The sequence below is a fragment of the Terrapene carolina genome, unplaced genomic scaffold (genome assembly GCF_002925995.2).
Source record: "Terrapene carolina triunguis isolate 2854851 unplaced genomic scaffold, T_m_triunguis-2.0 Scaffold35098, whole genome shotgun sequence".
Classification (NCBI taxonomy): domain Eukaryota; kingdom Metazoa; phylum Chordata; order Testudines; family Emydidae; genus Terrapene; species Terrapene triunguis.
Window position 1 is genome coordinate 860891 of NW_020699449.1, and position 17485 is coordinate 878375.

General features: G+C 38.1%; 1 protein-coding gene across 7 annotated transcripts in view; it reads left to right on the plus strand.

Moving 5' to 3' along the window:
• The window catches only part of PTPRD (protein tyrosine phosphatase receptor type D), a 184095-nt gene that overhangs the window by 22135 nt on the left and 144475 nt on the right, over positions 1–17485 (plus strand). For 3 of the 7 annotated variants that reach the window (XM_024213897.3, XM_024213898.3, XM_024213899.3), the window contains 6 exons: positions 2114–2247; positions 3692–3836; positions 7321–7626; positions 8564–8757; positions 11830–11856; positions 13839–13956. In XM_024213897.3, the coding sequence (XP_024069665.2) occupies positions 2114–2247; positions 3692–3836; positions 7321–7626; positions 8564–8757; positions 11830–11856; positions 13839–13956 (924 nt within the window). The remainder of the gene's footprint in view (positions 1–2113; positions 2248–3691; positions 3837–7320; positions 7627–8563; positions 8758–11829; positions 11857–13838; positions 13957–17485) is intronic. The other 4 variants (XM_024213900.3, XM_024213901.3, XM_024213903.3 and 1 more) reach the window with 2 other exon arrangements.

Genomic DNA, 17485 nt, shown 5'->3' on the forward strand with positions numbered 1-17485 from the left:
TATTTTTCAAAGACGTCCTTGGAGCTCTGTAATATCCACCGAGTGGTCGTTTATTACACCAGGTATCTTTTCAAGAAAAAGTTAATTACTCTGCTTTTATTCTTGTTCTCTGAAGATATATAGTTACATTGGATTACTATTCACTCTGACACATTTCTTCAGCGTGGGAGAGAAGATTTTTTTCTCCTATCCCATCTTGTCTTTCTATTTTGTCCTGTTTATTTCAGAGGGGACTAATGGTAGGCAATTACAAGCTATTAGAAGTCTATACAGGCAAATTTACATCCCCTGTTAGCTGTCAATCTACTTATTTAAAACTTAGAAGTCAAATCCTAGCTATCATATCCAACAGGTTATCATAAGTCCAAATGGCTTTCTGAACTCCATAGCTCCAATGTTTCCTTGTGGCACCTAAAAATCTGCAGAGCCTAAGTTTTACAAACAAGTACATTTTATTTTTACTCCCTGATGGGCTAGTTCCTCCTTTTCTGTGGCTGTACAAAAGAAAAGTACTTTAATTTAGAATGCGGTTCTACTCTTAAAAAATGATTATGCAAAAATTATTATCTGTGTTGTTATTATTATTATGACCTTACTTACCACAACTGCTCCCTGTGTGTATTGAGAATAATAGCTAATTATTTTTCTGACCAAAGAAGTGTGTACTGCTTTTTATTCCTGCAAAGCCAGCACAACTATGGAAGAGTGAGCTTGGATTCTGTTGTGATTCATGCATTCGCAATAGAAATCATAACCAATCATTTTCAAACTTGGTGTCAAAGTCATTGCCTACGTTCTAACTGAAAAGACAAATTCTGCCCTCATTTACACTTTACATAGTCTTCAGTGGAAATGCACATGTGTAACTGAGGGTAGATTTTGGCCTGAATAAACCTTATGACAAATGACACATGAGCCAGAAAATGCCTCCTCCCCCCTCCCCCATCTATCAGATTCAAAGTTGCATTTTGAGGGCTGGCAGTTAGAAAAATCATTTAATTATTAGAAAACTGAGATAAATTGATAAAGATGTTAATCGGCAAGAAAAGAAACATGGCGCCTCAGGATGCCATTTTTGAAGAGTAATAATATAGCAAAAGTCAGCTTTTCAGTGTGTAAACTCCTTCTTAAAGACAAGGATATGCTTAATATCTTAATTGCTTGCTAGTTTAGCAAACTTGTTTTGCATTTGGAATTATCTGTAATGACTTTAGCTCTTTTTTGGAAGATTTTTTCCCCATCTTGTATATAACTTATCGGTACTTTATTTCATACATAATTTTTTTTTGCCACAGTTCACATAAGCAGTTTCAGTTGGTGTGATAGTCTTTAGTTCCAGTCCTAAATTTTTCGTGTAGTATTACTGTAAGCCTGTGGTTCTCAACCGGGGCACACATACCTCTGGGGTTACACAGAGGTCTTCCGGGGATACATCAACTCATCTAGATATTTGCCTAGTTTTACAACAGGCTACATAAAAAGCACTAGTGAAGTCAGTACAAACTAAAATGTCATGCAGACAATGACTTGTTTCTACTCTTCTATATACTATACACTGAAATGTAAATATAATATTTATATTCCAATTGATTTATTTTATAATTATATGGTAAAAATGAGAAAGTAAGCAATTTTTCAGTAATCGTGTGCTGCGATATTTTTGTATTTTTATGTGTGATTTTGTAAGCAAGTAGTTTTGAAGTGAGGTGAAATTTGGGAGTAAGCAAGACAAATTAGACTCCTAAAAGGGGTACAGTGATACGGAAAGGTTGAGAGCCACTGCTGTAAGCTATTAAACAGGTGTCAGTAGTCCACTTGTAGGATGACAGCATTTCTGTGGTTTGTATATCGTTTCTTTGTGTATTGTTTCTGAGGAACTTTGAAATAATTTAGGATAAAATGTAAGTTGGTAATATCATTATATTACAACATACTTTTTTTGCTTTGTACCTATTGCTTAGTACAGCTGCATCAATTATCTGTTTAAGTTCAGAAATTAAAACAAAAGATAGTATTGTGCCAAGTACTACAATGATAACTGAAAATATCTGAATAATAAGTATTGAACAAGAAAAATAAATAGGTGGTAACACTGTATAACTTTCCCCTTTAGTCCCAGGGCAACCGCTGAACTTCAAAGCAGAACCTGAATCTGAAACAAGCATATTACTTTCTTGGACCCCTCCCCGCTCTGACACCATTTCCAGCTATGAACTGGTTTACAAAGATGGGGACCAGGGTGAAGAGGTAAATGAAAATGTACTAACCTTTTGTATTTCTTTAATGGAATAAGACATGAAAAGCTGCAATGATTGAGAAGTACAAGCTTAGCTGCTTTCCTAGTATATGAGAATGTTGACATGATATGGTTTGTTAAACAGAGCAACCAGCTTGATGGCAGATTCTGAGCATGTTTACCAGCAAGGCTCTGTGGCTACTGGCCAAGGGAAGCTTTACGGGTGTTCATGGAAAGGCAGGCATGGAGGTTGTTCCCAGTTCCAAAGGGGTATTGCTAGTTCAGGCTGTCCAACCCTTTACGGCCTCCAGGGCATGGAGTTCACAGACTTTGCCCAGCTCTTAGGAATGACCCATAGGAAGAAATCCCAGCCCCACTGCAGTCAATGGGGCCAGGATTTCACCCATAATGAATAGTTGTTTCTGTTAGTCAATAAATGAGAATCTTGTAAAACATGGTAATTGGTATTTTTCAGTGTGCCTCAGGAAGAAAATACATTTTTCTAATCACAAGATACCTTTTTTAGATGTTGTTGTTTGCTCTTTATAAACAATTAGCCTTATAAATGTTTCTTTGGCTGCACTAAGTCAATCTTTTTTTAAAAACAAGTCTCTTCTTATTTTTTCTGTTCAATTTTATAAAGCTGATTTCCAATGCAAAGAACGGAAGTGGTGGGCTCAGGAGACAGCGGGAGCGTGCTAGATATGTCAGTGCCCTCCTGCGTCACTATCTTGTTGCTCTTTTGGGAATACAGCAAAAGCTGGTTACTGCTACTTCACTGAGTTTAGGTTTATAGAAGTTCTTTACGTGTACTGAAGACATGTAAGCACATGCTCAGCAGCTAAAAAAGACTGCTAAGAGGAGAGTTCCCAGATCTATCTTTCAATTCCATATGAAATATATGCCCCTACCTAAATTTGTACTATGTCCTGATCATAGGTCCTTGATAATATTTATACCTTTAGAAGAATTTGCGTCTTAAGATTTTGAATGCAAATCTAACAATAGGCTAGCCTTAACTCCAAGATCACCCATCCCATAAAAGTCCAATTTCACTGGAGTGATAAGTATATGTAGATAAGTAGATGAGGCTCTAGTCATCTGTCAGTGTCCAAATATTCTTTTAAATTTTGAACATAATTATTTAATCCCTTTTAAACTGTCAAACAAAATTTCTCCCTAGCAGCTTGATACATTGAACTGCTTATTTTAAAATTTCATTCTTCATTATTTATTTATTGTAGGTAATAGATTCACTTTCCTTTCATTGTTTGGTTAAGATTACTTTGTTTAAAATGCTACGTTCACATTTTTAAAAGAAGTTTTAAACAAATTAATCCCATTGATGCCGTTGTTATCAGTGTCTCAGGGGGGCTTTTCTCCTTAGACAACATTCTGAATAAGTATCTTTGGATATTTATCAATACGTCCAGTTCTCTTATTGCTTATCTTTAGCAACGTGTTTCTATTGAGCCAACTACATCTTACCGCCTGCAAAGCCTGAAGCCAAACAGCTTGTACTACTTCCGTCTGGCTGCCCGCTCTCCACAAGGCCTGGGTGCTTCAACTGCAGAAATCTCAGCGAGAACCATGCAGTCAAGTAGGTGTCTCTCCTTGCTTGCTTTATTCTGCTCCTTGTATCTGCTGAGCAGACACAGCCAGATAAGCCAGTAAGACAGCAATAGAGAGCAAGAGTCTCAGTAACACGACAGCAGGACAGTGCTTAAGATACATATTTATAATAGATAGGCTTAGAAGAATTGCTTTTGGATTATTATTGGCTTTTGCATATCCTTAGGAGAAGAAGCAGAACATCTTCAGAATGTCTAAAGAGACAGCACTATGATGATATCAGTATAGCTTCTAGGTGCACCACTAGGCATACGAATGATCTTCCATGCATGGCATGCCTCCTATATAGTCTGGAGCCTTAAAATTCCTGCTTGGTCATTTCCTGCTCCACAGTGTGAATTCCATAAAATTTATTTCTTTTTATCCAGATACGCTCTTCCTGCAGAAAATGTACATTTGAAGGTTCCAGGACTGTATGCACTAACAGGCATGCTGATAACTATGGTTATTCTTTCTAAGTTTTGCCTAATGTTTTTTTGACCAATCTTTGGAAGGTGGGCACCTTAGTATTATAGGTCATTTTGATACACACAAGAAAACTACCTTCTATTGGCTGTTTATGTAAATAATGTGAGTAATTTATAGGGCTTATCTGAAATAATCTGATGGGAATTCATATAGGAATTTAAAAACATGTAAATTGAAACTTAACTAAAGGGATCTTCTTCAGGTAATGGAGAATTGCATCCCAAAGATAGTTGATATAGTCAGCTAAAGTTTACTTTGTGTAATTCTTTAGCTTTACTGCTCCATTTTCAAACTTTATTCCATCATGTCTTTAAATTTTCTATAGGCTGATTGGTTCATTACTTTTAGTGAAGTAAGGTTATTTAAACGAATACTGCAAAGCCTCATTGAAATTCTGGTTTGCGTCAGTTAGCTCGAGCTATTGTATTTATACTGTCACGCTTTGCTAGTGTTTGATGAGATATTAGTAACAATTAAGGTACCTGAAGAACTGTTGCTTTAGAGTTTGAGTTTTATGAGTAATGTGAACTTCCTGAGGCATGTCTGTGGCATTTTAAATAAACACAAAGGACCCAATTATGCTGTCATTTGTGCAGCCCTTATCTAAGAATCAAGTATAATGTTGTGGGGCACTGTCATTTTAATTATGCAAAATCAGTATTTTGATATAGAAGAAAATTATTTCCTTTCATGGGGACCATTTCAGTTACACATGAGAGCATGAGCATCATAAAAGGGGGGTGGGAATTGATTTAAGTGTGGCTACAAGTTAAATATTTAAGGCCCAATCCTGTACTCTGTGCACAGTCAAAATTGCCATTGATTTCCATTTCCTGGTTATGTAAGAAAAAAGTAAATGGGACAGGGCCAGTAAGATGACATTACACTATGTGTAGCCTTCTTTTTATTTTACATATTGAGATAATACGTGAAAAAGTGTAAAGGTTATATATGAAAAGAAAGTACCCGGCAGTCAGACTTTTGCAAGAGATCCCATTGAAATCAATGGCAAACTTCCAATTTACGTCCATGGTATATGATAAGACCTAATAGATTTGCTTACTAGATTGCACATGGTGTAAAAATCACCTTGCAAAGTAAAGGAGAAATTGCATTGTAAAAAAACAATTACACAAGATAGAATGGTTTGCATTTATTTTAATATAATGTTTTTAAATAATTAGGAGTTTGGTGGCACCTTAACAGATTTATTTGGGCATAAGCTTCCGTGAGTAAAACAACCACTTCTTTGGATGCATGGAAGAAGTGCATGTTTCTGCATGCATCTGAAGAAGTGGTTTTTTTTTAGCCACGAAAGATTATTCCCAAATAAATGTTAGTCTTTAAGGTGCCATCAGACTCCTCGTTTTTGTGGATACAGACTAACACGGCTATCCCTGTGATACTTAAAATATTAGAAATCTCTCACGGATACAGCAGAAATAGTCTCCAGAGTTTTTTGTAACCTTCAGTCATGTCTTCAGAGAAAGCTGCTACAGGGATATTTGTCTGTCAGTATGATATCCTGAAGGAGTCTTTTCACTTCCTTTTATACTTCCTGCACAGATTCATGCTCTGTAGCGTAATGACCAGTATACCCTGTGTACTTGATTTCTGCCTTGATCATTGACATTTTTTTTAAAGAAAAAAGCTAATCTACCCCTTCAACTCCTCCAGATGCTCGTAGATTCTCACTTATTTTCCCCCGAGAAGGGTAAAATACCACACTGAGGAACATCCATTGATCCACATAGAAGATCTGTGAGGATCCAAAAGATACATGTGTAACTGCAGTGGGTCACAGCAGGGCCCTATAACTCTTCAGCTGCTTTAATTATTTTTGATGTGCCAAGAAGTAGTACCAAAAATCCATTTGTTTTTCCTTTAAGGATATGGGGGAGAGACTAGATCACACACAATGGGCAAGCACTTTAGCTGTCTTCTTAATACAAGCTATATTTGATCTAAATGATGGGTGCTCATGTGAAGTAAGATACAGTATAAATTCAGAGCTTTGTATCTTTGTGCTTTGTTTTGCTAGGGAAGTCTTTTAGTAAGATTTAATAGCTATTTTGCTGACAAAATGCGCGGAGGTGGTAGTTTATTGAAATTACCAAAAAAATTGCTGGTAGGATTTAATTCTTCACTAGCAAAGGTGTCTCCAAGAGGAGTTAAAAATATAACTGAGAGCTGATCTAGGGTAAGTACAAGGTACAGTCAGAATCAACAAGCCTGTCACTTTTTGTCCTGGTAGGTAAACCTTTGACTAAGATTTTCTTCATCTTCTATTGACTTTGCATGCTTTTACACTATGTTGGCTACAATAAATGTTTAAATAAATGCTTTCCATTTAAACATTATTTGTAGTTAACTTGATCCAGGCAGACTCAGTTGTAAAAAGAAAAATGAAAATATAATCTTTTTGGGGGGGAGGGACAGGAGGGAAGTTTCAAAGGGGCTGGGAATTTCTCAAGCAGCTTCTAGCAATTATTGCAAGTTAGCTGGAATATAGTAAAAAGGAAAAAAACTATTCAATGAATGTAAGACTGACTGTACAGAATAGGTTAAAATTTGGCAAAAAAGACATACATAAAATAATCTTTTAAAATATCCTAACTTGCACTAATTGCAAACATTACAAGGGTAGATGAATAGACATATAAAAGCATCACGTTTTGTTTTTATTTGAAGAAGAATTTTAATTGCAGGTACGTAATATTATTTTGAGGCTTCATTTTCATGTATTTCCCCCACATCCTTTTTCACCATTTATTTGGTTTATTCATTTTTAATTTCTTCACTTTAATAAGCCAAGGTGCATAAGATTATCTGATGTTTTGCTTTTTAAGTTTCTATGGGTTTTGGGTTTTTTTTGTTTGGTTGCCCTTTTTATTTATTTTCATTTTTTCTTTTGTTCATGTTTTTTTTTTCAACCACTCCTATCCTTTCACTCAAATCCTCCTCTAACCCACTACTGAAATTAGAGCCATCAGCTCCTCCTCAAGACATTAGTTGCACCAGCCCCAGCTCCACTAGCATTTTGGTAAGTTGGCAACCTCCACCGGTGGAAAAACAGAATGGCATTATCACAGAATATTCAATCAAGTACATTGGGATTGATGGGGAAGATGACAAGCCCCATGAAATTTTGGGAATTGCTTCGGACACTACTCAGTACCTTTTGGAACAGTTGGAAAAATGGACTGAATACCGGATCTCTGTGACTGCCCACACTGATGTCGGACCTGGCCCAGAGAGCTTATCAATATTGATTCGGACAGATGAAGATGGTATGTTGCCTCCACTACATCCGTTTGCACCTCTATGACTCTCTCTCGATCTGCTGTCTTTGTATAGGCTAACAGTATTCCTTTTTTGTCCCTGCTCCTCTTTTTCCCAAAATCACTGTTACTGTCACCATTTGATTGTTTTAATCAAAGGTCTGCCTTTGCTACGTCAGTTTTGAATTTTTCTTTAAGCACAAAGTGGTTTTTTTTTTTTTTTGAGCAAATTGAAACTGCTACCCCTTCGAACCTACCCAGATTGCTCTTCCTCCCCCTCCTCATCTATTAAAAAAATCACAGATCTCACAGGGGGAATCTTTCTACATTTTTCTTGACTTTTTTTTTTTAAGTCTTCTATCTGATGAGCTTATGTCTTTGATTTTTAAAAATGGCCTTCTTGTTCTTTGGTGCATTTAAAAAAAATCTTTTGGAAAACTGATGCTCTACATATTTTTATTTTAAATATCTAGGTTGTCAAATGTCTTCCAAATCCGAATATAACAGAAGATGTCCCAATTATCAACCACCTTTTTGTTCCACTGCAAAAAACCCAAACCCAACCAAAACAAAAGGGAACTTTTTTTTGAAATCTTTTGTTTTTTTATTATTATTATTTCAATTACAAAATATCTCTTTGTACTTTAATGCTTTGAATCTCAAAGCATCTTCCTTGGCTTTTGTACATTTTTACATGTTTTTCTATTTCTCTAATACTCTTTTTTCTTCCATTTTTTGCATCAGTCATGTTTTTTGATCTTTTCACTGAAAGGTAGAGCAGATTGGTTGAGCATTTTCGTTTGTTGAACAATTTGTATTCTTCAAAGAAAACGTAGTGGGTCTGCCCTTAAAGAGAGAGAGAGAGAGAGAAAGAAAGAAAGAAAAAGACTCTAAATGGGTGGGACAGGTGCCTGTAATTCTGTTTTATCCAATGATGTTGTTCCAGTTCCTAGTGGTCCTCCTCGCAAAGTCGAGGTAGAGGCTGTCAACTCTACCTCTGTTAAAGTGTCATGGCGCTCGCCTGTACCCAATAAGCAGCATGGTCAGATCCGAGGATACCAGGTTCACTATGTGAGGATGGAAAATGGAGAGCCAAAGGGTCAACCCATGCTGAAGGATGTCATGCTGGCTGATGCACAGGTAACTAGATTATTTTCTATTCTGTTTATAGGCCGCAGTAAAAATGCTGCATTTAGAAAATACATATAAATAACTACCTGTCTTTCCCCCCCTCCACTTTGGCCCACAAGCTGACATGTTTTATTTCCATTTTAATAGGTTCTCCAGAATGGTTATGTTTACAGTTTCTTGTGCCAAATTCAGACAGCCTGTGTATGCATACATGAGGGAAAAACCAGCTAAGTTTAGTGCAATTCTTTGTAACCATCTGCAGGCTCCCCTAAACCCACACACTGCATGATCTGCATGTCCTCTGGAAGAGTGCCAAAGGGCATCCAGGCAGATCATAGTCAGTGCCTTTTAGCATGTGTGCTGTCTGATCCAGCCACCAGATATTTCACACAGATAACTTATTCCTGGGTGGAATACTCTGTTCAATGTTTTAGCATCAGAACCAGAAGTAGGCAGATTAGAACCCTGCTTTGGCACATTTAGTACTGCCTTGAAAGCATTAGTGTGTACCCATCTCACCACTCTTATCAAACGAGGCCTGAATATTGTGTCATAGTTTTAGAACTCACTCATGTATTTAAATAACACAATACATCATTCAAATCAATAACTATCAAGTAAAATGAGGGTGTTTTAAAAATTTAAGGTTGCTTCTGCTGCAAAATGCAGATGCTGAGAAAGTGGTTTGATCTGTTTTACAAATCATGGCACATGACAGAGAAATCTCTGTTCTGGGGCACGTATTTGATCACATCGAGATCAAAAGAACTTCTAATATTAGGATTCTAATGATAGGGCTATACTTATGCTTTGTGGACTTCGAGATTACCTGAATTATGCCACTGATGTATACGTCTAAGGGAAAGCTATAAATGTTTGCACACCTCTCACAGCCCGGGCTCGTTTTGTATGTGAATAATGGGAAGTCATCTAGGGTGACCAGATGTCCTGATTTTATAGGGACAGTCCTGATTTTTGGGTCTTTTTCTTATATAGGCTCCAATTACCCCCCACCCCTGTCCCAATTTTTCACATTTGTTGTCTGGTCACCCTAAAGTCATCAGATATTATCACCTTAATTGAAAATAAACAATTAAATCTTAACCAGTTCTATGTTTCATGTTAGTAAATGATGGCAGCCCCCTCCGCCCCGCTGCAACTCTCTATATTCGTTGGGGGGGGGAGGGGCACTGATCTCTTGTCCCTTCAATTTTGTTGACATGCCTATTTAAATAGTATTGTGACAGTTCTCAAGAGGTCCATTTTCTTGTTTTACATATTTATGTATTTATTTATTTGGCAAAACATTGTGCTCTCGCAGTTTAAACAGAATGAACCATAAATGCCTGTGGTTTACTACAAATTTGCAGTTATGAGTGTGGCCGGGGTCCTAGTGGGGAGCCAGCTGTGGTCACTCAATTAGGGGGAACTGCAAAGAATGGGGCAGACAATCCCCATAAAGCTGGTGGATAGTCCAATACGTAGATTTACCAAGCCAGCATAAAATAGCTTCTTTATTACCTTGCTGGTTACTCAGAAGTCCAAATAACACAGTTCCCTTAAAGTGATCCAGCCTCAGGCCTCCATCCAGGTACCCACGTCAGATATGATGAACATATCTGTAAATCTTACTTCATCGTATAAAAGAAAAGGTTCTACCAATCCCAAGGGATCGGACACATTACCTCCCAAGTTAATGAATGTTTCAGATCTTACCCACATACACGCCACAGCCAATTCTTATTAACTAAACTAAAATTCATTAAAAAACAGAGAGAGTATGGTTAAAAGATCATTATATATACAGACATGAGTTCAATTCATTGAGGTTCAGATTCATAGCAGAGATGGTGAGCTTTGTAGTTGCAAAGAATTCCTTTAGAATTCAGTTCACAGGTCATAGTCCAATGTCCAAATCTCATATTCCGGGGGTACCAGCATAACTGGGACCTCAGTCTTGCGACTCAAACTTCCCCTGATGAAGTCTAAGCAGATCTGAGATGACAGAATCAGACCCAAGGATCTTTTATACAATTTCATGGTACATTTCAAAGAGAGATGAATACTGAGATATTCCGTGTTTACAATTCATTTCAATGCTAGGATCTTCTTTTGACCTCTGAATTATCAGAATATAGCATAGACAGGGACTGTTGATTACATTGTCCACCCTACTCATACATATGTAAATACACAAAAACACAAACATTATCTCCGCACATGTCTTTTGAGGGTTATTTATTTTGCATAAATAACCTTTCTAGCCATGCGTCACAATGAGAAAGAAAACAATAAGCCTCTGAGCTTCAATTCTCCCTTTGTCTTGCTCAGATATCTGCTTTCAAGCTCTGTGTGGCCCCAGTTCTGACTCCATTTTAAATTGGAGAAGGTGGAAAGAGAGAAAGTGTGTGTGCAATATTGGCACCAAAACACCATCCATGCCAAAGCCAAACTTGCTCATTTGTAGGTTTCTTTAGTGTTTGGCTCTTAATTGCTAGTTCCCTCATTGGCACATTCTAACCCCCTCTCATTTATTTCCCTGAATGTGTGTTCTCTTGGCATATGCAATGAAAAACCAAATGATGGTAACAGGGCTTCATTACTTCATTTCAAGTATGTATACACGTTGCAGTTATGAATCTAAATAGGTGCACTGATGTAATTTGGACAGGCTAAATTGAAATGAAAATGAATGTAGCCTTGTAACATATGATTAGAAAAACAGGCAGCCTTTCATTCTATATCAGTGGCTTTCATTAATACAGTCATAAAATATTACTGAGCAATAATAGCATTCAGTACTAGGGAATATGTCGTTCTTTTACCCTTCAAGGAAAGAAAAGTTACAATTTTTGTACCACCCCCGGTAATAAATATGGAATTGAAAATGCCCAGTCTAATTTCATTAACCTGATTTCAAAGGCTATTTGATTTTGCCAGCCAGTTTTTGGAGATTTTTGGTTTTTGTTTTGTTTTTTTAAAATTTATTTTTACTACGAACAACAAAATTGCCTCAACCAGGCTACAAACCTCTCTTCATTTCTTTTGTTTTTCTTTCCACCATTCTTTACTCTCAATCAGTGGGAATATGATGATACTGCCGAACATGTGAGTAGTTGTTGACTGGTCAGACAAAAAGTGTGTGTGTTGTTTTTTTTTAACCTCTTTCTGTTTTGTAAATGTTTTTGTCATTTGCACAAATGCATGTACTAACATATTATTGAAATTTTCCTCACTTTTTTTTTCTTTGTTCTGTGAGTTTGGCATGGTGCTGAAACGTACAACATTGTTTTGTGTTTTTGTTGGTTTTGATGGCTGTAACTAACTTTGCCTGGCAATGCAACCAAAGAAACTATGCTTTAAAAGTAGGTATTACAGAAAGAAAACCAAAACAGTTTGGATTTGCCTAGTAGTTAGTCACCCTTCAGGTTCAGTGTGTAGTGTGCAGCAGAAGTACAAGTTCATCTTTCTTTTTGTTTGGAATATGTGTCTGTTTTGTACACTTCCCAATCAAACCAAGGAAGGTAAACGTCCCACAGTATTTATGGCCTAAGTAATGTGTTTATTACATTCAAATTGCCTTTTTAAAAGACACTACTGTATGCATTTATTTATCCTTGCATAAGGTAGAATACAACATACTCCAAATGAGGCTAGTGTGTGAATCATTATTTAAAAGAAAACTGTCATTTGTTTTGCTTTTATAGTTTTAAGTTGTCACCATCATTTGTAATTGCCTTTTGAAAGACTGAAAGTGAAATGTCTTTCCTCCTGACTTTGCCATTTGGGTAGAATTCAGTTTGGGGATGAATTTTCAGATTTGTTCTTTTTTATTGGAAACATTTCACCCATCCCTTCTCATTGTTAACTAGTACTTTTGGTACTGCTAACAAGTGACTGAAAATATAGGGCCAGATTTTAATTTCATCTGTACAGTGTTCCTAGCCTCATCTTTTGAAAAATCCATTTACCGTGGACAGTTGGGCCCATAATTTTGCTGTTAACTTCTATGGTTGTTGCATTTGAAGATTACATGATTGCACATTTGCTATTTATTCTTGACATTGAAGTGTGCCATTCCTTTAGCAATGCTCAAATTAGTGTAAATCCATTCAGCCACACAGAATTGAGAAGGAGTGCAGGTTAGTGGTTATGACTGAGAACTGGAAGCTATGATAACTGTGTGACTTTGGAAAAATAGACTTCTCTGTTCTTCAGTTTACCCATGAATCAGCAACAGACTAATAATGCTTATCTGCCTGATTGATGTATCAAGACAAAACTTTCTCTTGCTGCCTTTGAGCAAGAACAAGTCTTTATTTCAGGTGGCCTCCATGTGTATATACATGTGTGAGTGAAAAGGTCTCTTTTGGTTTTTGCATATATTACACCCTGTTCTTTGTATTGGTTGAGAATTGATCCATTCTGTTGCTGGTGTACTTTGCCTAAGAGCTCTGGGGTTTGCTCTAACAATGCTGATTGAGTGGTTCTTTGAGATTTTGAGTAGTTAGCAATTTGTAAAGCACTTTGTGATTCCTGGATGAACAGTGCTGTAACAAGTACAAGTTGTTGTGAAATCTATATATGAAGGCAAATAGTGTTTCTGGTGCACTGTACTTAGTGTATTTTGAAATAGCTTTAGAAGTGTGAGTAAAACTGGAGCTCTCTGACTTATTGCTAGTGATTTCATACCTATGTCAATAATGGCCAGTAAACTACTAGGTCAAACTTATTTTTCAACTTGCTTTAATTTCACAATAGCAGTAAGACTCTCCAGGCAATGCATTTCAGGATGATTATTACACCGGTCACATCATTCGTTCTTTGGCCTAAGCCATATAAAACTACCTGAAGCATGCTACTTAGAAATGCCCTGTCTGTTTTACTTTTAAAAAGTGAAACATACTGCATTACAAAGTGTCACACTCACAAAACATTCTTCTGATACACTCCAATGTGTATCTTCATTACAGGTAGCACAAAAGCATATGTACTTTATGTGATATGTAGCAACTGACTAGATTATTCTGCACCTTCTTAGTAAGGAATGAATTTTTAATACGTGTTTTTGTTGTTTTATTTCATCTCAGGAAATGATCATTTCTGGACTACAGCCTGAAACTACATACTCCCTCACTGTGACAGCCTACACAACAAAAGGAGATGGAGCACGTAGCAAGCCCAAACTAGTGTCTACCACTGGTGCAGGTAATACTTGGATACCCCTTCATCTCTGAATTGGCTGTCTCTCAACTTGCAATACTTGTTTTGATACACCTGCTGTATGGAAGCTGTCTCTAGTGCAAATGAAGGTGTTTGTAGGACAGAAGGAGTGTTTGGTTTGTAAGCAGATGGAGCTTTCTTCATTTGAGCCAAAAAATGGAACAAGTCCCCATCCTAGTCCCTTCCTAAATTCATGATGTAGGAGAAAAAATGCTGTTTTCACTATAAACCTATTGCCAGATAATTTCTCTCCTGCCCCCCACAATATATTTTCTAAGCAAGGGGAAAATCAGCAAGTGGCAAAAGGAGGATTGTCCTGACAAATGCCAAAGAATCAGAGTAGACTGCAGGAAGCAGGAGCAAGAAATGTTCTGCCAAATGGACAGTACCCATCTCTCCCCGCAGAAAAAGAAAATACTTTGTGAGGCACCAGACCTTTAAAATTTGAGTTACCATAGTAAAGGAGAAAGGCAGCCTTATTTTCCTTACAAATGTTCATTTTTTTGGTTTTAGAACATGGCCATAAAAACATTCCATACCTATCATGATAAATCATAACAGCCCTCTAACCCTTTTATAAACTATCATAACAATAATCTATGGATTATGTAACTGTGGGAAGTCAAACAGTATATATGTTATAACTACCCAGGCTGAGCTTTTCAAAGCAGTCTAGTGGATTTAGAAACACATCTTCAATAATTTCAGCAGCAGATATAGCCATATCTCCTAGACTATTTAGGAAAATCTCAACTATAGTGACTAGATCAGGGGCGGGCAAACTTTTTGGCCTGAGGGCTGCATCGGGTTTTGGAAATTGTATGGAGGGCTGGTTAGGGGAGGGGGCGTTGCCCGGTTCCCACCCCCCCCCCCCCCCCCCCCCCCGCTTCTCACCCCCTGACAGCCCACCCCCGGGACCTCTGCCTCATCCACCCCCCCTGCTCCCTGTCCCCTGACTGCCCCCAGAACCACCGTCCCTGACTGCCCCCCGCCGCCCCGTCCAACCCCCCCTCCTTTCTGACTGCCCCCCCCGGGTCCCTGCCCCATCCAACCACACCTTTCCCCTGTCCCCTGACTGCCCCCAGAACCCCTGCCCCTGACTGCCCCCCGCCGTCCTATCCAAACCCCCCCTCCTTCCTAACTGTCCCCCAGGAACCCTGCCCCCATTCAACCCCCCTGTTCCTCGCCCTCTGACCGCCCCGCCCCCTATCCACACGCGAACTCCCCTGCCCTTACCGCGCTGCCTGGAGCACTGGTGGCTGGCGGCACTACAGCCACACAGCGTGCAGCATAGAGCACCAGGTCAGGTCGGGCTCTGCAGCTGCGCTGCCCCAGGAGCTCGCAGCCCCGCTGTCCAGAGCATTGTGCCGGCAGCGGGGCGAGCTGAGGCTGCGGGGGAGGGAGAACAGCGGGGGAGGGGCGGGGGCTAGCCTCCCGGGGCAGGAGCTCAGGTGCCGGGCACGAGGGTCCTGCAGGCCGGATGTGGCCCGTGCGCTGTAGTTTGCCCACCTCTGGACTAGATTGTTCATGTAGTTGCATTCCAGCTTCTACAGTACCTTCCATTCATTACTCGTGACTAATATACACTAGATATATTTTATCCAGCTCCACCTCTCCAATGAACTCTAGTAGTTCAGACAAAATGCAGTCCTCAGCTGGACCTCTTTTGGTTCTGGTGTAGGTAAAAGCAAAACTTGACCCAAAACGTTTTCCAAAACTCAGTTCCCAGCTCTAATAAACACAGTAATTTCAATGATATTTTGATTAATCAAATTCATTCCAGTCTCTAACTATAATTGTACGATATGGAATGATAGAAGCAAAACTTCCAGCTTCAGCTGGTGGTATCTACATTGATCATAGAAGGGCACTATCAGCTTGGACTGTCCCAAAATTTTCTGTCCCTCTCCTTTAAAAACAAAACAAAACAAAAAACAACTCTCCAGTCACTGGAAAAAAATCTATACTCTCCAAAACAAAGGCTGTAATGGAACTCCTCTGCTGCTTGACCTCTAAGAACAAACCCAGAGCCCTGTATTGGCTTACATCACTGGCATTGTCCCTTTACTCTACTTGATGCCATGGCAATCTGGTATATGTCCACACCTACCAGCCCACAATCTTCTGCACAAACAGGAACTCAGAATTTTGCTGCTCCATATATTTTTTTCTCTAAATTAATACCTATTCAGACAATATGTTAGACCTGGCTATGGTTTATTATCTGTAGTAAGGAGGATTCTCATACAGGCATTTAGAAAAGGGAATGATAAGCATACTACAGAATGCACAGACAGATTTCAGACCCTGCCTTTTCACAAGAATAGAGTAGGCAGATGGAGGAATGATGCACTTGTACTTTCCCAAACTCACATACCAAAGCAAAGCTAATAATTCTAATTTAGGGCTTGTCAACTTCTGACAGCTTTCATTTAATGGGGAACTTCTACAAAGGAACTGTCTAAAAATACTACAAAACAAATTAAGGGCCTGACTCGCTACTCTCATTTAGACTTGTTTTAAAAGAGGTATCTCCATTAAAGTCAGTTGAGTTACATCACTGTAAAACTAGTGTTCCTGGAAGGAAAATTGGACTCTAAATGTTTCCCAGTGAAAACTCACCATATGTGAAAATCTACTTTAAGGCAGGTATGAACCAGTTGGTGGTGATTAACTGTTTTACTATGTCTAGTTAGTATTTAAAAACCATAGTTTATACTTGTATGTAGGGAAGGCTTGCCAACTTTATATCAGAAGTGTGAGCCTCCAGTAACCTCAGTTGATAGTGTTGTAATGGTATTTGGCTAAGGTCTCTATTCCAGAATATACTTCCCATAGCGTATTCAGTTTCCTGTTTTATATCCATTTTTAGTATCAGTAATCATATTTCTATAAAGTCTTTATACAAACAAGTTACTGTCACAAGTCAAAGAATTTAAATATTTCTTCATGATTAAAATAATACCCTTGCCGGTAGCTAGAAAAAAAAAGTGTCTTCAGCTTTATTGGTACCTATGATAGCCATATAAATTGTTTTTAGAGCTATGTATTTTACAGTTTATCATGAATTGCAAAAGTGCAGTGCAGCTGAACTTTACTAATGCACACTTCACTAACTGCATACCTCATTATTTGCATACAAAAGCTGTCAATCTTTCTTCACTTCTCTGGAAAGATTTGACAACAGCTTGCTCTAGTGAGGTCTCATATTACTAAGATTTCATTCGTTGTATCGAACATGATGCGGTACTTCTATTGATGTACTACAAAATATTGCCATATATAGCTGAGACAAAACTACATATATCAAATAAACAAAGTACGCTCAGAGTCATTATACTCACTATAGATAGATAGATAGATAGATATAGTTTTCTGTGGTTGTTCACAATCTAAAATATTTATAATAGTTTCAGTGCAGCTTGTTTATGCCAGTGATGAATTTAGCCCCCAATGTTTAAAATGAATTACAATACAGCAACAAAAAAGTGTTACTATTTTATCAAGGGACTGA